Source organism: Mobula hypostoma, chromosome 3 (assembly GCF_963921235.1).
Source record: "Mobula hypostoma chromosome 3, sMobHyp1.1, whole genome shotgun sequence".
NCBI classification, from domain to species: domain Eukaryota; kingdom Metazoa; phylum Chordata; class Chondrichthyes; order Myliobatiformes; family Myliobatidae; genus Mobula; species Mobula hypostoma.
The window spans coordinates 96,072,788-96,099,961 of NC_086099.1; the positions used below are offsets into that span (position 1 = coordinate 96,072,788).

At 41.4% G+C, this 27,174-nt stretch overlaps 1 protein-coding gene across 1 annotated transcript in view; it reads right to left on the reverse strand.

Moving 5' to 3' along the window:
* The window catches only part of zgc:158260 (uncharacterized protein LOC571389 homolog), a 48,772-nt gene extending 23,557 nt beyond the window's left edge, over positions 1 to 25,215 (reverse strand). Inside the window, exons 1-3 of the mRNA XM_063042468.1 lie at positions 25,130 to 25,215; positions 7,758 to 8,136; positions 3,580 to 3,731 (exon numbers count right to left, since the gene is read on the reverse strand). Of these exons, the coding sequence (XP_062898538.1) occupies positions 3,580 to 3,731; positions 7,758 to 8,136; positions 25,130 to 25,215 (617 nt within the window). The remainder of the gene's footprint in view (positions 1 to 3,579; positions 3,732 to 7,757; positions 8,137 to 25,129) is intronic.
* Between the last annotated feature and the right edge of the window lie 1,959 nt (positions 25,216 to 27,174).

Below are 27,174 nucleotides of genomic sequence, written 5' to 3' on the forward strand. Positions count from 1 at the left end.
AATGACTACAAGATGGCTTTTTAGAGCAGCTCCTGCTTGAGCCCACTAGGGGATCAGCTATTCTGGATTGGGTTTGTGCAAGGAATCAGAATTGATTACAGAGCTTAAAGTAATAAAACCCTTAGGGACAAGTGATCATAACATAAACAAATTCACCCTGAATTTTGAGACCATGAAGCTAAAGTCAGATGTACCATTATCACAGTGGAGTAAAGGGAATTACAGAGGCATGAGAGAGAAGTTTGTCAGAATTAATTGGAAAAGAACACTGGTAGGGATGATAGCAGAGCAGCAATGGCTGGAATATCTGGAAGCAATTGGAAGGTGCAGGATAGATACATCCCTGAGAGGAAGTAGTGTTCTAAAGGTGAAATGACACAACCATGGCTAACAAGAGAAGTCAAAGCTAATATAAAAGCCAATAAGAGGACATATAATAGAGAAAAATTAGTTAGAAGGTAGAGGATTGGTAAGCTTTTAAAAACCAACAGAAGGCAACTAGAAAAATCATTCAGAAGGTAAAGATGGAATATGAAAGTAAGCTAGCCAATAATATTAAAGAGGGCACCAAAAGTTTCTTCAGATACATAAAGTGTAAAAGAGAGATGACAGTGGAGATCGGACTGCTGGAAAACAATGGTGCAGAGGCAGTAATGGGGGACAACGAAACAGTGGACAAACTGAATAAGTATTTTGCATCAGTCTTCACAGTGGAAGATACTAGCAGTATGGTGGAATTATCCACCTTCAGACCTTTCAGCTTTCCAAGCACCCTCTCCTTCGTGATAGCAACTACACTTACTGCTGCCTCTTGACACTCTCAAATTTCTGGCATACTGTTGGTGTCTTCCACAGCAAGAATGGTGCAAAAAATTTAAGTTCGTCTTTGTCTCCCATTACTAACTCTCCAGTGTCATTTTCCAGCAATCTGATATCCACTCTCAGTTCTCCTTTACTCTTTATATATCGGACCAGTGAGGAGGTTCAGGTAACTCCCATGGAACCTACTGAAGTGAACAAGAAACTCTTTTATATTATTAGCTAACTTATCTTAGTTTACATACTTCATCTTTTCTCTCCTTATTACTTTTTTAATTCCTTCTATTAGCTTTTAATATCTTCCCAATAATTTTTCCTATATGATGTACCCTCTCTTTTGCTTTATGCTGGCTTTAATTTCTCTTGTCAGCCATGGATGACTCATCCTTCTTTTAGAATACTTCTCCTCTAGGATGTATCTATCCTGCATCTTCCAAATTTCTCCCAGAAACTCCAGCCATTGCTGTTCTTCTGTCATCCCTGCTAGTGTTCCTTTCCAATCCGGCTCCTCTTTCATGCCACTGTAACTCCCTTTACTCCTCTGTAATACTGATTCTAATTTTAATTTCTCCCTCTCAAAATGTAGGGTGAATTCTATCTTATTACATTCACTCTCTCTCCTAAGTGTTCCTTTACCTTAAGCTCCCTAATCAAATCTGGTTCATTACACAACACCTAATCTAGAATTTACTTTTCCCTAGTGGGCTTAACCACTAGCTGCTCTAAAAAAAAATCTCATAGGCATTTTATAAATTCCCTTTCTTGGGATCCAGCACCAGCTTCATTTTCCCAATCTAGAAGCAGATTGAAATCCCCCACGACTGTTGTAACATTGCGCTTTTTACATACCTTTTCTGTCTCCCATTGTAATTTGTAGCCTATATCTTGGCTACTGATCAGTGGCCTGTATATAACTCACATCAGGAGTTTCTTTACTTTATCCACATGGATTCTACATCTTACAATGCTATCTCACCTCTCTTTAAGGATTTGATTTCACTTTTTATCAATAGGGTCACCCACACCCTCCGCCTACCTGCCAGGTCTTTTTGATACAATGTGTATCCTTTCACATCTTCTTTCAGCCACGACTCAGTGATGCCCACAATGCATACCTGCCAATCACTAACTGCACTACAAGATTATCTATCTTATTCTGTATACTGCGTGCATTCAAATGTACACCTTCAGTCTTTTACTCATCAGCCTTTTCGATTTTGCCCCACGTTACAATTAAACTCATCCTATTGACTGCAATTTTTCCCTATCATCTACCTGTCCTTCCTCTCACTCACTACACACTGCTTCTACTTGTATACCAACTGCCCCATTCTCAGCCCTATCACTCCTGTTCCTGGCCTTCTGCCAAATTAGTTTAAACACTCCCCAACAGCTCTACCAAACCTGCCTGCAAGGATATACAGCAGGTCCCCCTCGAGTTCAAGTGTAAGCCATTGGCTTTGTACAGATTATACCTTCCCCAAAAGAGATCTCAATGATCCAGAAACCTGAAACCCTGTCCCCTGTACCAATTCATCAGCCAGGCATTCATCTGCCAAATCATCCTATTCTTCCTCTCACTGACACATGGCACTGGCAGCAATCCAAAGATTACTACCCTTGAGGCCCTGCTTGTCAGCTTTCTATCTAACTCCCTATGTTCTCTCTTCAGGACCTCCTCCCTTTTCCTACCAATGTCATTGGTACTAATATGTACCACAACTTCTGGCTGTTCACCCTTCCCTATTAGAATCCAAGACATCTTTGTCCTTGGCACCTGGTAGGCAACATGCCATCTGGGTGTCTCATTCACGTCCACAGAATCTCCTGTCTGCTTTCTATCACTACTACACTCTTCTTCTCCCACCTTCCCTTTCAGTAAGTTCTCAGCAGAGGACAGGCATGATCTGTATCCAAGGATAGGATTGGCAGGTTTTCACGGAGTATTCATCCTTAAATACACTTATTTTCAGAATATATTAATGAAAAAAAACAAGGTTCAAAACTCTTGAGCCCTTACGCTGCTGCCAGTAGTGTGACAGAACTGGATATGATTCATTTACCAGCCGACGGTGATCCTAACCCTGCTTTTAAATGTCAGGTCAAGATCCATTTCAACATGCAGCCATATGTTTCTGCACTATTTTCGTAAGTACTTGGGTATTAAGTGATTTTAACGTAAGTACTCTTATTACACCAGCATGTCAAAATCTTACAATGTTAGGCCAAATTAGGGGTACGTGGAGCAAAGTTTGCAAAGATTTTGACACATAATATCTTTCTGATGAAGGTTACTCAGAGGGCAGTGGAGAGTCACTTCAAGTGGCCGTTATCAATGCAAGATAGAGGGGAAATGTCCCAGCAGCGGGTTCAGGTTGAAATTCTGGGGAACTCACTTTAGGCACAGGAACTCCTGTGGCCATGGTATTTAAACCTTAGTGTGGGTGGTACCCAAATGAAACACGGTGAAAGAAAATTAAAGGAGGTCATTTATAGGATAGGATCTTTATTTCCTCAAAACCAAGAAAATAGATGAATTGGGAGGAGGAGATAAACATTGAGTGTGATCAAAGTTCTCAATTTGAGATAAATAACATGACAAAAGGGCTTTGACAACATGGCAAAAAATGATGCTGGAATAGCAAGATTAGTCAGTTCAATAGAGGAATGTGATACATTACGGTATTGTGAGCATTTTCTGCTTCCTGTCAGTTGCTTTTTAAAAATGCATGCTTCATTAAGAATCACTTTAATAATTACCTTTTTGAACATTTTTGTCCAAGCATTTCCTTCCTCTTCTGTGCCTTTTGAAGTTTCTCATTTCCTTCAGTAGGTTCCATGGGACCTGCCTGAACCTCCTCACTGGTCAGCAGCATCTCAGGATCCAGGATCTCTACAATGTTCTCAAAGAGCTTGAAATATGGTTGAAACACTTCTGTTATTGCTTCTGACCGTGTGTTACCCATAACTAATCTACTAACGAGATACTCTTTTTTGATCAGTATTCAAACCTCACACAAGGATATATCCTCAGTCTATGTCTAATATAAAACATTTACAGTATCTTTTATAAACCTATTGACCCTCACAGATATCTTGACAATACTTCATCCCACCCAGCCACTTATAAAAATGTCATTCCCTTCTCTCAATTCCTCCATCTCCACCTATCCATTCCCAGGATGAGGTTTTCCTTCAGAGATGTGCTCCTTCTTCAACGGACAGTGATGTTGCCCTCACTCTCATTTCCTCCATTTCCTGGCCATCTACCCTCATCCCATCATCCGGCCACCATAACAGGGATAGAGATCCTCCTGTCCTTACCTACTACCCTGTGAGTTTTGGCATTTAACACATCATTCTCCACAACTTCTGCCATCCTCAATGAAATTCTACCACCAAATACATCTTTACCTCCCTCCCACTGTCGACCTTCAGCAGGGATCGCTCTCTCCATGATTTCTTGCCCATTCATCCCTCTCCATTGATGTCCCTCCTGACAACTTATCCCTGCAAATGGAAGAAGTACAACAACTACCTATTCACCTCCTCCCTCACTACCATACTGAGCTCCATACAATCCTTCCAGATGAACCAACACATCACCTGTGAGTGTGCCTGGGTCATCTGCTCTACCTGGTGCTCCCAGCGTGGCCTCCTCTATATCAGTGAGACCCGACATAGATTGGGGTGAACCACTTGGTTGGGTATCTTCTCCCCATCCTCAACAAGCAGTATTTTCATGTTAATTCCACTGTCCATTCCCATTCCAACATGTTGGTTCATGATGTCTTCTACTGCCACAATGAGGCCACTCTCAGGCTGAAGGAGCAACATCTCATATTTCATCTGGGTAGCCCCCAACCTGACAGTATGAATACTGATTTCTCTAACATCCAGTAATTTCTCCACTTTACCCTGTTCTCTTTTTCCATTCCCTATTCTGTCTCCCCATTATCTATTCTCTTCTCTTCACCTTACTATCGCTTCCCTCAGGTGTCCCTCTTCCTCTCCTTTCTCCCATGATCCACTCTCCTCACCAATCAGAATCCTTCTTCTTCAGCCCTTTACCTTTCCACCTGAGACTTTGCAGCTTCTCACTTCACCCCCCTCCCCCACCCACCTACCTTCCCCTTCACCTGCTTTCACCTATCAACTTCTAGCTTGTACTCCTTCCCCTCCCCCACCTCTTTATTTTGGCTTTTTGCTCTTTCCTTTCCAGTCCTGATGAAGGGTCTTGGCCCAAAATGCTGGCTGTTTATTCCTCTCCATAGATGTTGCCTGACCTGCTGAGTTACTTTAGCATTTTGTGTGATTTCCAGCATCAGCAGAATCTCCTGTGTCATAATGTACTGAAATGGCAGCTTTTCAATTTTTTGAGGGGGATCCTGTCTACCTGTTTCAGTAGTTTGAGGGTATAGTTAAAGCTCTCAATAAACCTCAATCTCTCTCTCTCTCTCTCTCACACACACACACACACACACACACACACAGTTACAGATGAACATGCAGGAATTAGAGACTATGTTTACCTAATTGGCTTAAAAAGATTCCATATTTGGGATTCAATAAAGTGAAAAACAAGGTTTTGTTGAAAGGACTTTTGCAGAGATGACCAACATTACATTGATTTGATGAATGTATTTAATTATTTTATCACAAATTGTTCAATCTTGCATGTGGTTATGTTCTGTGTGACAGTAATGATTTTCATATAAGGTGGAGTGAATAATTATAATTAACTTCTTCTAACCTTAAACATGGAGTTTCTCAGAATGACTCCCTAAATTTAGTTAGATTTTTCAGTTGAACCAATATGAAATTCATGACATTTCTATAACTTTTTCTGCTTCAAAGGTGTAATTCGCTCTCAACATGTCACTTTACATTATGGGTCTGTTTCAATCCTACATGCCCTGGGGAAACTACGCAATTAAGCAGTTTGCATTACCCGAGTGACTTATCCTCCAAGGTCCTACCCTCTTCTGAAGGATCCGGTCTCAGTTTGCTCTTCTGAAATTGTCAGAATGCTACTTCAAGAAAGCAGATTGAATATTGACGATAAACAACAGGAATTCTGCAGATGCTGGAAATTCAAGCAACACACATCAAAGTTGCTGGTGAACGCAGCAGGCCAGGCAGCATCTATAGGAAGAGGCGCAGTCGACGTTTCAGGCCGAGACCCTTCGTCAGGACTAACTGAAGGAAGAGTGAGTAAGGGATTTGAAAGCTGGAGGGGGAGGGGGAGATGCAAAATGATAGGAGAAGACAAGAGGGGGAGGGATGGAGCCGAGAGCTGGACAGGTGATAGGCAGAAGATAGGCAGATAACCTGACACACTCAGGTTGGAGGAACAACACCTTATATTCCGTATGGGTAGCCTCCAACCTGATGGCATGAACATTGACTTCTCTAACTTCCGCTAGGCCCCACCTCCCCCTCGTACCCCATCTGTTACTCTTTTTTATGCACACATTCTTTCTCTCACTCTCCTTTTTCTCCCTCTGTCCCTCTGAATATACCTCTTGCCCATCCTCTGGGTCACCCCCCCCCCGTCTTTCTTCCCGGACCTCCTGTCCCATGATCCTCTCGTATCCCCTTTTGCCAATCACCTGTCCAGCTCTCGGCTCCATCCCTCCCCCTCTTGTCTTCTCCTATCATTTTGCATCTCCCCCTCCCCCTCCAGCTTTCAAATCCCTTACTCACTCTTCCTTCAGTTAGTCCTGACGAAGGGTCTCGGCCTGAAACGTCGACTGCGCCTCTTCCTATAGATGCTGCCTGGCCTGCTGCGTTCACCAGCAACTTTGATGTGTGTTGCTTGAATATTGACGATTATTATTGCAGCCCAAGTACTGTTTTTACCAGAAGCCTGTGAAAGGTAGTCAGCCCAACAGTGTAGGAAGAGGAATAGGGTCATAAGAAATCTTAGCAACTCAGATATTTTAAAATGTATATGATTAGAAGAAGGATTAATCTCTGGGCCAGAAGTATGGGCTTCTCTTTCTTTATCATCTTAATGCTATAACTGGTTCTCCCAGATTCCATTCCTGTTCATCACTAGATGCCTAGGGTCTATTCATCTCCACCCTCAACCCCACTATCCCAGCAAACCCAACTAGTGTGCTTTTCCTCCCCAACGAGATACCACTTCCCAATCATTTCAGATAGAATAAAACCACCATGGTTGTGCAAATGAGTCCCAGAAAGTAAAACTTGTCAAGATGCACATAGCCAAGGCCTGGGAGTGCTCACACTCCATTTTAACTTCAGACAGCTTGACCCACACCCAGAGCTGAAATTAAAAGTTATATCATCACCTCACTAGCTAATAGAACAATTGAGATCAAAGCAACGAATTATTTTCAATTTGTTATAACAAAAATAAATTTAAACTATAACAGCCCAAGTGATAAATGATTTGACTTTGCCTGTTTCTTATATTCTTGCACTGTAATTCCTGAATGGGGTCCAGGGCCATGGCTTTAGCTCTGGTGCTGGTGCAAAGTAAAAACACCATGATACCAACACCATGAATCAGAAGCCACAGAATCAATGGTCTGATTGAAAGTCACTGGTTAAGAATTGTCAGAAATACTTGCTTTTAATTTAGAAAACATGAACAGAATAAAAGTAGAGCAATGCAAATTGAAACTACAAAATGACCCTTTGTACATTGCAGAATACAAAAATACTTTAAGCCGGTTCCCAGCTGTTTAAACTTAAGGATAAACTTTATTGTAACATTGGAGTAATACCATTGTATGCATTGCACACAGGACTGTAAAATTAAATCACACAAATTGCAGAGCAAAACTGACTTTTTGAGGGAAATTACCCGAGAGGTTAGCGGTCTATCCGCTGTATGGAGAGAAATTCAATTATTTTTCAGTTAAGATTAAAATGAGACCATGCAGAATTTTATTCAAATTATTTCCTACCTCTGGAGGCACTCCTTCTTCCAAGTGTGGATAAAGAGCTAACGGATGCTGACTCAAGCCATATTCAATCTCCTCAATCTGCTCTCTCTTAGCCTGTTGTAATGGTAGAGCCTTGGAATAACATATCTGTGATTTAGTGAGTCTTTTTGATACATGTTGAGCAGGCTTGAAAGTTTCAGTTGTGTTCACCAGCAAAGGACTAAGGCCAGCACCTTTCTGACTCTGTATAATGGCTAAGTCCTCTTGTGACTGAGGTGGATACCCATCACGAAAATCATCCAGTCCACTTTTTAGGAAGCGCCATCTATGTCCATTCAAAGCATCAGACTGCACTTTAGGATTCTTCTTTAAGTACTTAGTCTTTAATCTCTCCTTGTACCTACAAATTGGAATAACTTTTACATTTCAATTATTAACTAGAGCAATGCCTCAATATATCTTCTCTCTTCCGCAAAGCCACATTCTGAATTTATGAGTATAGGACATGTAATTTCAGCTGTGAACAATAAAAGTTCCCTTACAGACTGCCAAAATTATCAGTGTATAAAAAGTTCTAGAGGTAGTCTGTGAAATGCTTTTGCTTGAGCTCATTTCACATACCTCAGCCTGTACATTCATTACAGATTACCAACCACTGAATTCACAGATTTTGCACATTGATGAGAGGGTATGATGTACAATTTACTATGCACATGAGATCTAACTTTTGAACATACAAGCAAAGTAACTGTGTCTATAGAAAAGGTGCCTACAAATGTTAGGGAACTTTAAACAACACAGAACTACAGTATAGGACATAGAACATTACAGCACAGTACAGATCCTTTGGCCCATGATGTTATGCCAACATTTAACCTACTCCATGATCAATCTAACCTTTCTCTCCTGCATAGCCCATAACCCTCTATTTTCCTTTCATCCATGTGCCTATCTAAGAGACTCTTAAATGTTCCTAATGTATCTGCCTCTATCACTACACCTGGCAACATGTTCCAGGTACTTACCACGCTCTGTGAGAAAAAAATCTACCTCTGACATATCCTTTAAACTTTCATTCGATCACCTTTTTAAAGGTATCCTCTGATATTAGCCATTGCTGCTTTGGTAAATAGATGCAGGCTGTCCACTACATTTATGCCTCTTATAATATTATTCATCTCTATCAAGTTGCCTCTTACCCTCCTTCGCTCCGAAGAGGAAAGCCCAAGCTCACTCAAACTTTCCTCATAAGACATGTTCTCTAATCCAGGCAACATCCTGGTAAATTTCTTCTGCTCCTTCTCAAAAGGTTCCATAGTCTTTCAATAATGAGGTGACCAGAACTGAACACTATACTCCAAATGTGATCTAACCAGAGTTTTATAAAGCTGCAACAGTATCTATCAACTAATGAAGGCCAATATACAATATGCCTTCCTAATCATCATTTTAACTTGCACACAACTTTAAGGGATCTATGGATTTGGACCCCAAGGTACCTTTGTTCCTCCACATTGCCAATAATCTTGCCATTAACCCTGTACTATATTCTGCCTTCAAGTTCAACATTCCAAAGAGTATCACTTCACACTTGTCCCAATCCATCAGCCCAACTCTGCAATCTGTCAACGTCCCGTTGTAACCAATGAGAAGCTTCTACACTATTAACAATACCACCTCTTATAATCTTAACGACCAGCCTTTGTCTCATCTGTAAACTTACCAACCCATCCTTCCTTGTCCTCATCCAAGTCATTTATAAAAATCAGCAAATGCAGGGGTTCAAGAACAGATCCCCACAGTACACCACTGGTCACCAATCTCCAGGCAGAATACACTCCATCCACTACTATCCTCTGCCTTCTGTAAATTGGCCATTTCTGAATTCACGCTGCCGAGTTTCTATGGATCACATGTCTTGACTTTCTAGATAAGCCTTCCATGGAGAACCTTCTCAAATGTGTTACTAAAATCCATGTACACCACATCCATGCTCTAGCTTCATCAGAACCTTCAATGTTACCTTCAACGTCAGTCAGGCTCAAGAGGCATGACCTATCCTTTGCAAAGACATGTTGACCATCGCTAATAAGATGGTGCCCTCCAAATGTTCATAAATCATGTCCATAAGAATCCTCTCTATTTATTTGCTGTTGTAAGACTAACTAGGATTATCCCTATTATCCTTCTTGAACAAAGGTACAACATCTTCCATCCTCTGTCCTATGGTGCTACTCCTGTGGCTAGTGAGAACAGAAGGATCTTCATTGATGCCCTAGCAATCTCTTCTCTTGCTTCCCATACTAACCTGGGATACACAGTGGTGCTAGAAAGTTTGTGAACATCTGGTTAAGGGCTGTTTTGCTGCATCAGGGCCTGGACAGCTTGTAATCATTGAGGGAACAATGAATTCAAAATGGTATCAAGACATTTTACAGGAGAATGTCAGGGTAGCGGTCCAACACCTGAAGCTTAATAGAAGTTGGATGATGCAACAAGACAATGAGCCGAAACACAAGAGTAAATCAATAATAAGATGGTTTAAAAAGAAGAAAACTTCATTTTGGGATGGCCGAGTCAAAGTCCTGACCTTAATCTTATAGAAATGTTGTGGAAGGACCTGAAGCAAGCAGTTCATGCAAGGAAGCCCACCAACATCCCAGAGCTGAAGCAGTTTTGTAAGGAAGAATGGCCTAAAATTCCTCCCAAGCCAATGTGCAGGACTGACCAACAGTTACTGGCAACATTTGGTTGAAGTTATTACTGTATAAGGGGGTCACACCAGTTACTGAAAGCAAAGGTTCATGTACTTTTTCCAACAAATACATGTAATATTGGATTATTTTTCTCAATAAATAATGCTTTTGTGTTATTTAATTAATTGGGTTCTCTATCTAGTTTTAGAACTTTTGTGCAGATCTGATCACATTTTAGGTCATATTCATGCAGAAGTAGAGAAAATTCTCATGCCTCACAGAATTTCTAGCATCACTGAATGAATTAATTAACTTTATTTCTTACATTCTTCACATACACGAGGAGTAAAATTCTTTGCGTTACATCTCCATCTAAATATGCAATGAGCAATCACAGTAATTTATAAAAATTTGTAATAAATATTACAGTCAATGTAATATAGAATACACTCAAATCAGCGTGAGTTAATTAGTCTGATGGCCTGGTGGAAAAAGCTGTCCCAGAGCCTGTTGGTCCTGGCTTTTATGCTGCGGCATCATTTCCCAGATGGTAGCAGCTGGAATAGATTGTGGTGGGAGTGACTTGGGTCCCCAGTGATCCTACAGGCCCTTTTTACACACTTGTCTTTGTAAAATGTCTTGAATCATGGGAAGTCCACAACTACAGATGTGCTGGGCTGTCCGCACCACTCTCTGCAGAGTCCTGCAATTAAGGGAGGTACAGTTCCCATACCAGGCAGTGATGCAGCCAGTCAGGATGCTCTCAATTGTGTCCCTGTAGAAAGTTCTTAGGATTTGGGGGCCCATGCCAAACTTCCTCAACCGTCTGAGGTGAAAGAGGCATTGTTGTGCCTTTTTCACCACACAGCTGGTGTGTACACACCACGTGAAATCCTCGGTGATGTGGATGCCGAGGAACTTAAAGCTGTTTACCTTCTCCACCCCAGATCCATTGATGTCAACAGCGGTTAGCCATCTCCATTCCTCCTGTAATCCACAACCAACTCCTTTGTTTTTGCGACATTGAAGGAGAGGTTGTTTTCTTGACACCACTGTGTCAGAGAGATGACTTCTTCCCTGTAGACTGCCTCATTATTGTTTGAGATAAGGCCAATCAATGTAGTAGTGTTGGCAAATTCAATTAGCATATTGGAGCTGTGGATGGCGACACAGTCATGGGTATACAGAGAGTAAAGGAGAGGACTCAGTACACAGCCCGGAGGGGCTCCTGTATTGAGAGTCAGAGGGTTGGAGGTGAGGGAGCCCACTCTTACCACCTGCTGGCGTTCTAACAGGAAGTCCAGGATCGAGCTGCACAAGACAGGGTCAAGGCCAAGGTCTCTGAGTTTCTTGTCAAGCCTGGATGGAACTATGCTGTTGAATGCTGAACTGTAGTCCAAGAACAGCATTTTCACATAAGCATCTTTCTTCTCCAGATGTTTAAGGACGGTATGCAGAGCAGTGGGTATTGCATCATCTGTCGATCGGTTGTGCTGGTAGGCGAATAGTAGGGGGTCCAGTTTGGGTGGTAGGAAGCTGCAGATGTAGTTCCTGACCAGCCTCTCAAAGCATTTGCTTATTATTGAGGTGAGTGTGACAGGAGGCCAGTCGTTCGGGCGTGTCACCTTGGTCTTTTTTGGTACAGGGACAATGGTGGATAATTTGAAGCAGGAGGGCACTCTACATCTACACTGGGAGAAGGAGAGATTAAAAATGTCTAAACACACTTGCCAGTTGTGCTGCACACATCCTGAGAACTCGCCCTGGGATGCCGTCTGGTCCCGCAGCCTTGCGACTGTCCACTCATTGGAAACATCTGCGTATCTCAGCCTCAGAGATGACCAGGTTGTAGGTTGTAGCGGTGGCTTTCCTCGGAGGCTCAGAGTTAGTAACATTGAACTGAGCATAAGAGTGATTGAGCTCATCTGGGAGAGAGACCACGATGTTGGTAGCACCACAACGTTTAGCTTTGAAGTCTGCGATGGTATGCAGCCCTCACCATAAGGACAAGCCCACTGCATGCTGTCCGGCCTCTGGATCTATCTATGCTAACATTTTTCAAAAGTTCCGAGACTGACCCTTTCTTAACCTTAACATGCTCCAGCATGCTGACCTCACATTCATTAAGGGCCTTCTCCCCGGTGAACACTGAAGCAAAGTACAGTGTTTATTAAGAACAACCCTACCTTCTCTGACCCCAGGCACAAGTTTCCCCCTTTCTCCCTGAGCAGTTCTACCCTCACTCGAGTCATCCTGCTGTTCTTCATGTACTGTATGTGTAGAACAGCTTGGGGCTTTCCTTAATTCTATTTGCCAAGTCCTTCTCGTGTCTACTTCTAGCGCTCCTAAACCCCTTCTTAAAACCCTTCCTGGCTTCCTTATAACTTGAAAGAACCCTGTTTGACTTTTTACTTCCTCTAGTGTAAACAATATTAAACAGTACTGGGAGATCTGATATTGAATTTATGTCGTGCACACAAGTGGCATGAAAAATGCATTTGGCAGGGTGCTTTATTGCAAAAGGAATCATTCGGTACAAATTGAGAGCAGCCAAAATCGATAATTGTAGAAATCAAGGCCCATAGCATCTGCATTCACAGATAAATCAAGTGGTGGTAGTTAGTATCCCAATGGAAAGGAAACAATTACTGTGGGAACTGCAGAAAGGAGGCTACATTTCTGTAAAATTGAAGAGGATGAGCAATGCAAAGTGTGTGTTTTAAACAGTATATATGAATGGTGATAAAGACAGAATCACTTCAAAATCAGAGATTAAACATCGACATATCATTATGAATGTTGACACAGCTACTAACTGCTCCATCATGGGCTTATGTTTGCTCCAACGCTGATGAATGCACTTTCAATACACAATCAGGATCTTCATTCTTTGCTTAATGAAGTTTTTAAAAATATTTTTCACTAACCTGTCCATCACATACTTGAGGTCTCTTCTCAAGACCATCTGTGATGTGCAGAGACCTGTACCTTTGATTAGAAGTTTAGCAAGGTCCCATTAGAAGCACTTTGAAGTTGAGAACATGATGTGCAGAGACCCCAAGAACACCAGGAACAATGGAATGCTGGTTAAAAAGGCATCAAAAATTACAGGGAGAAGGCAAGAGAATGGGGTAGAGAAGGAAAATAAATCAGCCAGGATCAAATGGTGGAGTGGACTTGAAGGGACGAATGACCTCATCCTTTGCCTATATCTTATGGAATTGAAGGCTGTGTGACTTAAGAATAAATTGTGAAAATGAATACATCTGAAACATTTTTTAAGTAAGTTTCTAGAAGAATATTGAGGTATGTATGTGACTTAGTTAGGCATTACACACAGTCAAGCTTAAACTAACTTCAAAAGTGATTTATTGTCGGATAAATTAGATAACATATACATTGAAACCTCAAGCTGAAGTGTTAATAGGTGAAAGTGATTGGGTGACCTAAGGCAGACAACTGGATTTGGGGTGATTTAATGATGATCAGTTAACTAACAGGCACAAGGGATTATACCATATGTGATCAGATTATCGCTAAAAATATTCCAGGTGACTGTGGTTAATATGCTGCAGGAGATGTTTGTACATCTGGCTGATATTCTGGTAGCAACCAACAAGAAACAAAAAAGCCTTTAGATGGGTGAGGAAGCATTTTGTAGAATTCATCAACATAATATCAAACAAATGTATCTTTATGCAGAAGTAAGTGATTTATTTAAATATCTAAATAGACGTAAATGAGCTGCAGCTATTTCAATATACAGTAGAGTTTAATACATCAGAATCAATAAAGCTAAAATCATTACTGAGCTCCGCCGATCTAACCTTGGATCAGAAAATGATCAGTGCAAGAAAATTATCAGTCAAATGTGTGGATCTATGCAAGAAAATCCTCAACAGTGAGTCCTCAATGGATAATTACAACTTGTCAGATAGAGGAGACATTAATAATTATTATACGGTTACAAAACTTTACCAAATTTTGCTGGAAGAACCATTCACACTAGTAACTGAGAACAAGGCCTTGTTGATCATTCTGGAATCAACATCTGCTATTCCCTTGAGTTAGTACAAGAGTACAGAAACAAATCACTCTAATGGTCTCAATTAAACTATGGTACTAAATAGTGCATCCAAATGAAATACCATTGTGAAAGCATTTTAGAAAAGACCTTATGAATAAACCACAATCAGCGCAATTTAGGTGGTAGAAGATGATTTTGGTGGCAGGAGATGTTTTCGGTGGAAGATGATTTCGGTGGTAGAAGATGATTTCAATGGTAGGAGATTATTTCAATGGCAAATGATTTCAGTGGCAGGAGACTATTTCACTGTGCCAACAGTGAAAACAGTTAGACCTAAGCCAAAGGACATATCTCTGAATGAAGTGTATAAATACCCTTTAAGTGAATGGGCCAATTCCGTCTAAATGAAGACATGAATGGTAGCACAGCAGTCAGTGCGACACCATTGCACCTTGGGGTGCCGGAGTTTGGAGTTCAATTCCAGCGCCATCTACAGCATAAGGAGTTTGTACACCCTCCCTGTGAACACATGGGTTTCCTCCGGGTGCTCCTGTTTCCTCCCACATTCCAAAGACGTTCCAGTTAGGAGGCTGACTGGCCGTTGTAAATTGTGCAGTGATTAGGCTAAGTAAGTGAATTGCCGGGTGGTGTGGCTTGTTGGGCTGGAAGGGTCTGTTTCATGCTGCATCTCTAGATAAATAAAAATAAGCATGAACCCATTTTATTGCAAACAATCTGAATTGTCTACAAGCAAAGCATAAAATGGGAACATGAAGGATTTACAAAGCAAGATTAAGGAAGAACTCATGTGAAAAACTTGTATATTATGAATATAAATGCAGTGATGAGACGACATGTCCTGGCATGGACAAAGATACAGGAAATTAATTAGTTGATGTACAGTATGCCAGGAATACAGAACACAGTTTCCTGAAGTGTCGGAGTGGAATACAAAAGCATTTCAGCTAGTCCCTACAGATCTATTGTGAAATCTGGTAAGATAGCAGCGCGTTCGGATGCCGTGGCCTTCGAGGGCCAACCAAAGGTGTTCTTTTCTGTATTACATGTGTTTTTTACAATTGTAAGACCATACTGGATTGCAAGAACTATGGGCACAGCAGGGCTACCGTATCAGTGAGCTACTCATTGTTCAAAGTAGCCGCCCAGGGCGTCGTAGGAGCTGGCCAGCGGGTCGAAGGAGAAGAGGGAGCCGGCCGGGATGTCAGGAAAGGAGAAGGAGCCAGTCAGGAGTTGGAGAAGGAGATGAATCCGGTCAGGATGTTGGGAAAGGAGAAGGATCCGGCTGGGATGTCGGAGGAGTCAGTTTGGGTTCAGAGGAGCTGACTGGGATGTCGGAGAAGGAGATGGACCCGGCCGGGATGTCGGAGGGGTCAGTTTGGGTTCGGAGGAGCTGACCTGACCACAGAGCGTGTTACTGCCTCCTACTCAGAAGTATCAAGGTTGATGCAGTATAACTGTGGGAGACTGTCTCGGACATTTCACTTGCGATCACAAGGCTCTGTTGTACATGATAATGTGTTGCTGCAGGCCTGTTACCTTTGTCTGGTGGAGGGACAGACAACATGGGAGCTTCAATTGGAGTGAAGACTAGGCCTCAGTGCCTTGGGCTTGCCTGCTACTGCAGACCAGGTGAGAGAGACGCTGTTGCATTACTGTGTGGTGTCTGCACTCAGCTGGGGCCTGGCCTCTCCTGTCAGTGCTGCCCTCCTGTGTTCAAGCAGTGGAATGACAAGCTGGACTGCGTACATCTGCACACTGCTCGGAGACTGCACGACTGATCGCCGGACATTGTCGCTCAGGGTCTTGGACTATATACATTAAACCACCCCCCGTGGAAGTTCTCGTGTTTTATTGTTTTACAACATCAAATCACAGTGGATTTAATTTGGTTTTTTTTGACTCTGATCAACAGAAAAAATTCTTTCAAGTCAAAGTGAAAACAAATTTCTATAAATTGGTCTAAATTTATTACAATTATTAAACACAAAATAATTGCATAATTACTCACCTCCTTCAAATCAGTATTTAGTGAATGTACCTTTGGCAGCAATTAAAGCCTTGAGTCTGTGTGGATAGGCCTCTGTCAGGTTTGCACATTTGGATACTGCAATTTTTCCCCATTCTTATTTACAAACCTGTTCAAGCTCTGTCAGGTTCCATGAGGATCATGCATGAACAGCCCTTTTCAAGTCCAGCCACAAATTCAAAATTGGATTGAGGTCTGGACTCTGACTTGGCCACTCCAGGACATTAACTTTCTTGTTTTTAAGCCATTCCTGTGTAGTTTTGGATTTATGCTTGGAGTCATTGTCTTGCTGGTAAACAAATCTTCTCCCAAGTCGCAATTCTCTTGCAGACTGCATCAGGTTTTCCTCCAGGATTTCCCTGTATTTTGATGCATTTATTTTACCCTCTACCTTCACAAGCCTTCCAGGGCCTGCTGCAGTGAAGCATCCCCACAGTATGATGCAGCCACCACCATACTTCACAAACACGAGGAATTCTGCAGATGCTGGAAATTCAAGCAACACCCATCAAAGTTGCTGGTGAACGCAGCAGCCCAGGCAGCATCTCTAGGAAGAGGTACAGTCAACATTTCGGGCCGGGACCCTTTGTCAGGACTAACTTAAGGAAGAGCTAGTAAGAGATTTGAAAGTGGGAGGGGGAGGGGGAAATCCAAAATGATAGGAGAAAGGAAGGGGAGGGATGGAGCCAAGACCGGGACAGGTGATTGGCAAAAGGGATATGAGAGGATCATGGGACAGGAGGCCCAGGGAGAAAGAAAAGGGGGAGGGGGGAAACCCAGAGGATGGGCAAGGGGTATAGTGAGAGGGACAGAGGGAGAAAAAGGAGACAGAGAGAAAGAATGTGTGTATATAAATAAATAACGGATAGGGTACAAGCGGGAGGTGGAGCATTAGCAGAAGTTTGAGAAGTCAATGTTCATGCCATCAGGTTGGAGGCTACCCAGACGGAATATTCTGTTATGTCTATCCACGGCCTCCTCTACTGTAAAAATCCATGTCCCATTCCCATTCTGATATGTCTATCCACGGCCTCCTCTACTGTAAAAAAGGACGAGGGAGATGTCCTCCTTTTTTAAAGATTTAAAGAAAGGGGCTTCCCTTCCTCCACCATCAACTCTGCTCTCAAATGCATCTCCCCCATTTCACGCACATCTGCTCTCACTCCATCCTCCCACCACCCCACCAGAAATAGGGCTCCCCTTGTCCTCACCTACCACCCCACCAGCCTCCGGGTCCAACATATTATTCTCCATAACTTCCGCCACCTCCAACGGGATCCCACCACTAAGCACATCTTTCCCTTCCCCCCTCTCTCTGCTTTCCGGAGGGATCACTCCCTACACGACTCCCTTGTCCATTCGTCCCCCCCATCCCTCCTCACCGATCTCCCTCCTGGCACTTATCCTTGTAAGTGGAACAAGTGCTACACATACCCTTACACTTCCTCCCTTACCACCATTCAGTGCCCCAGACAGTCCTTCCAGGTGAGGCAACACTTCACCTGTGCGTCAGCTGGGGTGATATACTGCATCCGGTGCTCCCAATGTGGCCTATACATTGGCAAGACCCGATGCAGACTGGGACATCGTTTCCCTGAACACCTATGCTCTGTCCACCAGAGAAAGCAGGATCTCCCAGTGGCCACACATTTTAATTCCACATCCCATTCCCATTCTGATATGTCTATCCACGGCCTCCTCTACTGTAAAGATGAAGCCACACTCAGGTTGGAGGAACAACACCTTATATTCCGTCAGGGTAGCCTTCAACCTGATGACATAAACATTGACTTCTCTAACTTCCACTAATGCCCAACCTCCCCCTCGTACCCTATCCGTTATTTATATACACACATTCTTTCTCTTTCTCTCCTTTTTCTCCCTCTGTTCTTCTCACTATTCCCCTTGCCCATCCTCTGGGTTTTTCCCCCCCTCCCCCTTTTCCTTCTCCCTGGGCCTCATGTCCCATGATCCTCTCATATCCCCTTTTGCCAATCATCTGTCCAACTCTTGGCTCCATCCCTCCCCCTCCTGTCTTCTCCTATCATTTTGGATCTCCCCCTCCCCCTCCCACTTTCAAATCTCTTACTAGTTCTTCCTTCAGTTAGTCCTGACGAAGGGTCTCGGCCCAAAACGTCGACTGCACCTCTTCCTAGAGATGCTGCCTGGCCTGCTGCGTTCACCAGCAACTTTGATGTGTGTTACCATGCTTCACAGGAGGGACAGTGTGTTTTTGATGATATGCAGTGTTTGGCTTACACCAAACATTGTGTTTAGTCTGATGGTCAAAAAGCTCAATTTTGGTTTCATTAGATCATAGAACCTTCTTCCAGCTGTCTTCGGAGTCTCCCACATGCCTTCTGGCAAACTCTAGCCAAGATTTCATGTGAGCTTTTTTCAACAGTGGCTTTCTCTTTGCCACTCTCCCATAAAGCTGTGACTGATGAAGCATCCGGGCAACAGTTGTTGTATGTGCAGTCTCTCCCATCTCAGCCACTGAAGCTTGTAACTCCTCCAGAGTTGTCATGGGTCTCTTGATGGCCTCCCTCCCTCCCCTTCTTGCATGGTCACTCAGTTTTTGAGGACGGCCTGCTCTTGACAGATTTACAGCTATGTCATATTCTTTCCATTTCTTGGTGATTGACTTAACTGTATTCCAAGGAATATTCAGTGACTTGGAAATTTTTTTGTATCTACCTACTGACTTGTGCTTTTCAATAACCATTTTGTGGAGTTGCTTGGAACATTCTTCTGTCTTCATGGTGTAGTTTTTGTCAGGATACCGACTCGCCAGCAGTTGGACCTTCTAGCTACAGGTATATTTTTACTATAATCAATTGAAACACCTTGACTCTCCATTTGGAGGTGTGGAGATGATCTCCATTTAACTAATCATGTGACTTCTTTTCTTTTTAAATCTTTTTATTAAATAAGTATACAAAAGGTAAACCATATAAGCACTAATACACTGTTAGAAATTACAGGAGATATTAATACAGAAAAAAATTGATACAAACAGTGCAGTTTAACCATAAAATAATAAGGTAAATTAATAGTATACTAATTATATATATATATATATATATATATCAATAGAGAAAAGGAAAAAAAAACCCAAAAAAAACTCACCATGCAACTAAACTAAAAGCAAAGCAAAGCAGTGGGCTAACTTGGAAACAGGTAGAGTTAAAAAACTTAAAATCACGTCCTCAAACCTGATCTCCATTAAAGACAGTTAAAAAAAGCAAGAAGGGAATATAAATATGAAACAAAAGAGAAAAAAAAATTATGTTAAATGAAAATATTGAATAAAAGATCTCCAGGTCTGTTCAAATTTAAATGAGGAATCATAAAGATTACTTCTAATTTTCTCCAAATTTAAGCATAATATCGTCTGGGAGAACCAAAAAAAGGTAGTTGGAGCATTAGGCTCTTTCCAATGTTGTAAGATACATCTTTTCGCCATTAAAGTAAGAAATGCAATCATTCTACGGGCTGAAGGGGAAAGATTACTGGAAATTTTAGGTAATCCAAAGATAGCAGTAGTAGGATGAGGAGAGATATCTATATTCAATACCTTTGAGATAATATTAAAAATGTCTCTCCAAAAAGTTTCCAGAGCAGGACAAGACCAAAACATATGAGTTAAGGAAGCTATCTGCCCCAGACATCTATCACAAAATGGATTAATATGAGAATAAAAATGAGCTAATTTATCTTTGGACATATGTGCTCTATGAACAACTTTAAATTGAATTAGGGAATGTTTAGCACAGATAGAGGAAGTATTGACTAATTGTAAAATCTGCCCCCAGTCATCCACAGAAATAATAGAACCCAATTCTTGTTCCCAATCTGACCTAATCTTATCAAATGGAGCTTTCCTAAGTTTCATAATAATATTATAAATAATAGTTGTTGCACCTTTCTGACATGGATTAAGGTTAATTATAGTATCTAAAATATATGTAGGAGGAAGCATTGGAAAGGAAGAAAGTATAGTACTTAGGAAATTTCTAACTTGAAGATATCTAAAAAAATGTATTCTTGGTAAATTATATTTACTAGATAATTGTTCAAAAGACATAATGGAACCATCTAAAAATAAATCCAAAAACCGTGAAATACCCTTAGTCTTCCAAATTTGAAACGCACGATCCGTGAAAGAGGGAGGAAAAAATATGTTACCTAAAATAGGGATTGCTAGCCCAAATTGGTTAAGATCGAAAAATTTTCTGAATTGAAACCAAATACGTAAGGTATATTTAACTATCGGGTTAGAAACCAGTTTGAGGCGTTTCAAATCGAAAGGAAGAGAGGAACCTAAAATAGAGCCAAGTGCGTAGCCCTGAGCAGATTGTAATTCCAAAACTACCCATTTAGGGATGGATAGTGTATCTTGGTCAAGTAACCAAAATTCCATATGTCGAATATTAATTGCCCAGTAATAGAATCTAAAGTTAGGTAATGCTAAACCTCCATCTCTCTTAGCTTTCTGTAAATGTATTTTACCCAGTCTTGGGTTTTTATTTTGCCAAATAAATGAAGAAATTTTAGAGTCAACTTTATCAAAAAAAGATTTTGGAACAAAAATCGGTAATGCCTGAAATATATATAAAAATTTTGGCAGAATAAACATCTTAACTGCATTAATACGACCAAAGTTAAATATAATGGAAACCAGTTAGATGAAAGTTGAGTAATATGATCAATTAAGGGTAGAAAATTAGTCTTAAATAAATCTTTGTGTTTATAAGTAATTTTAATCCCAAGATATGAGAAATAATTATTAATCAATTTAAACGGAAAGTTATGATACAAGGAAAGTTGTTTATTAATCGGAAAAAGTTCACTCTTACTAAGATTTAATTTATAACCTGAAAAAAGACTGAATTGTGCTAATAAATCTAAAGCAGCAGGGATAGATTTTTGAGGATTAGAAATATATAAAAGTAAGTCATCAGCATAGAGTGATATTTTATGGGAAAATCATGTGACTTCTAAAACCAATTGGCTGCACCAGTGACGGTTTGGTGTGTCATATTAAAGATGATGAATACTTACACAATCAATTATTTTATGTTTTACATTTGTAATTAATTTAGATCACTTTGTAGCGATCCACTTTCATAAGACCATAAGATATAGGAGCAGAAGTAGGCCATTCAGCCCATCGAGGCTGCTCTGCCATTCAATCATGGGCTGACCAATTCTTCCAGTCATCCCCACTCCCCTGCCTTCTCCCCATGCCCTTTGATGCCCTGGCTAATCAAGAATCTGTCTACCTCTCCCTTAAATGCACCCAGTGACTTGGCCTCCACAGCTGATCGTGGCAACAAATTCCACAGATAACTTTGACATGAAAGAGTCTTTTTCTGTTGATCTGTGTTAAATCCACTGTGATTCAATGGTGTAGAACAATAAAACGTGAAAAGTTCTGGGGGGGGCAGGGTGGTGATTACTTATATGTTTTTTTCAAGTGAACATGCTTCTTTGCTCACTGTTGTTGAATTATGTACTCACTTTTTAAATGTTACTCACTATTTTCAAGTTTGCTTGCTATTTTTGAATGTTTTGCACCCTGGCCCTAGAGGAACACTGTCTCGTTCAGCTGTACCTATGTGTAGTTTGAATGATAATTAAACCTGATTTGTGATGAAAGGTGTGAATGACTTTTCAGTATCAATCAACAACCATGCAAAGTGATTGGAGCATGTGAAATACTGTATATGGGATTATAAATTGGAAGAAGTTGAATCACAGAATGGTTCACAACTCAGAGTGATTCAGGTTGAACAATTTCTGATAGGCAATGGAATGAATCACTATTGTACTTCTCACCGTCACCCTGCTTCAAATGGGGAAGTGGAAAAGTTAGTTTACAAGAAAAGAAGCATTGAGGAAATTGGTCATGTAAGGTTCATAAAATATCAATGCAGCATTCTTCTAAAGAATAGAAAAAAACCACACTTCACAAGGTGCACCCATGCAGAAATGCTGATACATAGGAGATTTAAGATGTGCAACACACATAAAAGTTGCTGGTGAACGCAGCAGGCCAGGCAGCATCTCTAGGAAGATATACAGTCGACGTTTCGGGCCGAGACCCTTCGTCAGGACTAACTGAAAGAAGAGCTAGTAAGAGATTTAATCTCACTAGATCAGATCACCGTCCCCACAGGCTTCAAGGCCACATTCCCTTTGACCTCCTGCCATCAGGCCAAAGGTATCACAGCGTAAGAACCAGAGCTGTCAGGCATGGTAACAGCTTCTTCCTTCAGGCTGTTAAACTTCTTAACACCCTCCAGCCACCCAGCACACACACACATCCTGTCTGAATGTTTTGCTGCCTCGCCCAGCTCCCCATCTCACAGACACACTCTCCGTTGAGATCAGCAGAGTATCTGTCTATCTATCATCCTCCACCGGTCACTTTTCACTCTTTATTGCAGCTGTTACACATTTTTATACAACTGTTTGCTTTACTATAATAGTGCCAGTAACTCACTGGATTCACTGGAAAATGTATCATTTTATTATGTAAACTATAAAGAAGTGAAATAAAGAAATGTTTGGGTACTCACAGGAGTAACATCTGTCTTACATAAACATGCACCTCACACGATGTCAACCTGTCAGTCTTCAGGCCGCTGTCACTCAGGGATTTGTGCTAATATGATTTTGTTGACTGTATGTGCTGGATCCTAACCATATGTGCTGAGTGTGACTGTATGTTCTGTGTTTTGCATCCTGGTCCAAGAGGAATGCTGTTTCGTTCAGCTGTATACATGTGCATGGCTGAATGACAATAAACTTGAACTTGAGAGGGTAGATCAAACATCATTACACTAGCTGTTAGGGAAAAGACTAATGGATTTGGAGGAACTGGTAGAGATATAATTTTCTACTTAATTTCTCACCAATATTCACAAGATAATTTTTAAAATGTAGACTACTTGATCCTGGCAAATGATATTTATAAGAATAATGAAGACTGTGAGACTGAATATATTTCTAGTGACTCTGACAGCATTTCAAGAAATAACATATGTACTATTTCTAGCCAGTCAAGTTGACACCACGTCCTCAAATATGGGGAAAGCTGTAACTCCAAGAACATGTGCAAGTGAAACTGCAATAACAAAAGTACCACTGCTAAGAGTGCAAAAACAGGTGATTATGTTTAATTTGTAAAATGTGCAACCCTTTAAAAAAAGGAAAGCATGACTGAATATGTAATGCAGTTTTTATAAAAAATGTTATATTTTAATATAGTCATAGACTGACAGCGCTCTGATCTGCAATAATGTGCACAGAAATTTGTAATGGCAGTCTGTGAAAAGCCCTTGAATAATCTACAAGCTTCTTGTGTTTACTCCTCATTCTTACCACCAGTCGAAACAGTATAATAGATTAGTATAAAGACTGAACACTATAAATGTTCAGAACCAATTCAGCTCACGTATTTTACAATATGAAATACTGTATTTATAAATGCCTCATCAATGTCAAACATGGCAATCTGATCAATAAAAATAAGGATTATGAGTGGCATGTTGGATCCAAAATTGACAACATGACCAGAAGCAAAGGTTAATTGTTAAGAAAATTGAAGGCTTATGGAAGTGGATGTGATCAGATGGTCAAAGTAGTGAACATAGACAGGGGTTCAGAACGAAGGAGGGGTCTGCATCAGAGACGGTTGTGTGGAGTACAGCCGGATTTGGTGTCTGGACTATGAGAATGTAACTGGAGCTAGGATTGGGGTCCTGAGCACCAGACGTCAGGAACATGGGTAAGTTTGTAGAAATGTACAGTGAAATGATGAATTCCCTATAAACTCACTGGAAATTTTATCATATTATTGTGTAAACTATAAAAAAGTGAAATAAAGAAATGTTTGGGTACTCACAGGAGTAACATCTGATAGACCAAAAATCTCTGCTAGTCCAGCACCAGAGAGGTTCCAAGGGTGTCAGATAAAAGTGTGATTGTATTGGAGAGGATAAAACACACTCCAAGAATAATGTGGTAGCTTATGAGAAGCTAGAGTGATTTACAAGGATGTTGTCAAGACTGGAACAGTTTATTTAAGAGAGATTGGCTAATTGTTTTCTTTTAAACAAATTGAAAGAGAATTTATCAATAAAGAGGATATTGTTTGGTGGAAATATGGATGAAAAGTAATGAGTATCAGGGTTAGAGTGGTTGAGGCAAATACTGTTTACCCAGAGAATGGTGGAGCCTTGGGACTCACTATTAAATATTGAGAGGGTTCAGAAAGTTTGACTTTAAAAGGTATCTTATGAACTCCCAAAATACTACAGTTATGGAATCAGGGTCAGCCTAACAATTTTTTTGACAATTTAATCAGATGGGTTTTTACAACAATCCAGTCGTTTCTGGGTTACAATTAATAGTTTCGAAAAATGTTTAATAATTTAATTAGCTACCATGGGATTTGAATCACTTCTCATTCATTTCAGTGGTGCAGTTAACTCTGGTACTTAACGAATACATTTACGGACTCATCAACCAATGATCCGAAATAAATAACCACTCCACGTCTGAGAGAAATAACGGCAAGACACTGAATATCGGCTGTGGGGAAAAAAAATCTTACCACGGCTGAGGAAGCGGATTCTTATCAGTGAGTATTTTGCTTAATGCAGATTTCTCGGCGAGCAGCGTGTCGTACTTATGGGCCATATTCAGCATTTGTGCTTACTTTCGAAATGCAGAGAGAGTTTGCGGGGCTGGGTTTGAGTGCGCGCTCCCGGGGCTCGCCGCGCCGCGCCGCGCCGACCGTAAACAATGCGGTTGCTCGGATACGGCTCGCACACCGAGTCCTGGATATCCGCCCGCGGTGCCTCCCACGTTCCCAGTAGTGGGAAGCACTTTGTTTTGGCAAGTAAGGGAATAATTAGCAAGTGGGGCGGGAATGATTGAAAACGCGAAATCTAAAATTAAAAAATATCAAATCTAACATCAAAATTGACATCTGAAAATCTACACAGAAAGAGGTCTGCTTGACCTTTTTTTTGAACCAAGAAATGGTCATATCGGAAAGGTCAAGCTTTTGTTATTGGTATTAGGTCATAGGCCAATACGTGTCACGTGACTGTTCCTACCAGTCACAACAGGACATGATGCACAAGCCCCTTGAGAGTGGGGGGCCAAAAGTACCGAATGTTGCCCTCATCCTGATGACCACCATTGAAGGCAGTCCTGGTCAGATCTACTGATGTTGTACTGGGGTTCTTCTCTACCCCCTGCCTTCTTTATCATCCTCAAGAGGACAAGAAGGCAGCTGGGTGGATGTGGAAGATGATTATCAAGCTGCTGACCCCAGAAAACATCCATGAACTAAAGAGAGACTATGCAGATTGGAGAATTATGAAACTCCTATTTTGACTCTCTGATTCACCGGTGAGAAGCAAACAAAGGATTCTTCATCCTCAAACATGTTCAGGAAGCAATACAGAATTGGAGCCAACTCCAGGCAAACTTGTAGCAACTTCTTTTCCTGCAGTCACATGGTTGGGAGTGAAAGAGGAACTCCAAGTGGCAAAGAGCCAGCAATCTGAGCTCTCCTATCTTTATGGAACAGGATAAGATGTATTCTCACTTCTACTTCCAAAAGGGCTCTTGGGGGAGCTCTGTGATTCACAGCTTAAAGAAGAGGGTGCCTCAGTAACATCCTCGCAGACAGACGAGAGGATCTGCAGATCCTCAGTATGCCAGTTTGCATGAGAGTAAGACCACAGATGGCACAGCCTCCCAAATATTTCCTATGCTCTATCACAGAGTGGAAGAGTCTGGTGCAGCCACTGTCCCTGGAGAAACGAACAGGCTTCATCCATTCACTTGACACAAACAAAACTCCTAGAAGTGATGACTTGCCAGCAGAGTTGTACTTGGCTCTGTAGGACTGAATGGGCCCAGACACGCTGGAAAGGTGGAACTATGCTTCTGGCTGGCAGCATATCTGACTGAGGGAGGGAGAGCATCATCGCCTTTAGCAACAAGTAGAAGAGGGAGGACATCAAGAATTGGAAACCCATTTCACTGTTGAATGTGAATTGTAAGATGATTTTGCTGGATTCTGATGCTTTTGACCTGAGGACATAAAACTAGTTGCTTCATGATCATTTTACTAAGCGCTTAAGAGAAGAAAGAGACTGGAAAGGGTGACCCTGGTAGGGTTGGCAGGAGAGAACAAAGAGGAAGGAAGAAAGAAAGCATGGGAAACCAATGTGCCCTGCTCTTATACCCTGGGCAACAGACATTCCATTCAGATTTGTAGATAATAGATGACCTCTATTCAAATAATGCAATACCCGACAAGTTCCAGAATAATACAAAGAACTGTAACTAGTAGGGGACACACTGAACACTAGTGTATACAATACATATGTAATTATATGAAAATACAAGCAGGTGAGTAAGTTAAATTGCAAAGAAATAGCAATTATACAGTCTAATCAAACACTGTCCAATACCATTGCCCACCAGATTAAGTCTGCTCTGGGATGGATGATCCACCAACACAAAGCCAGGCAGGAACATCTCTGACAGGTTTGTGCTACACAAGGGAGTATTTGCCCTTGTGTAGGATGGAGGGGTGGATGCCTACCCAGTCGGCTTGGACTAGGAGAAGGCTGACAG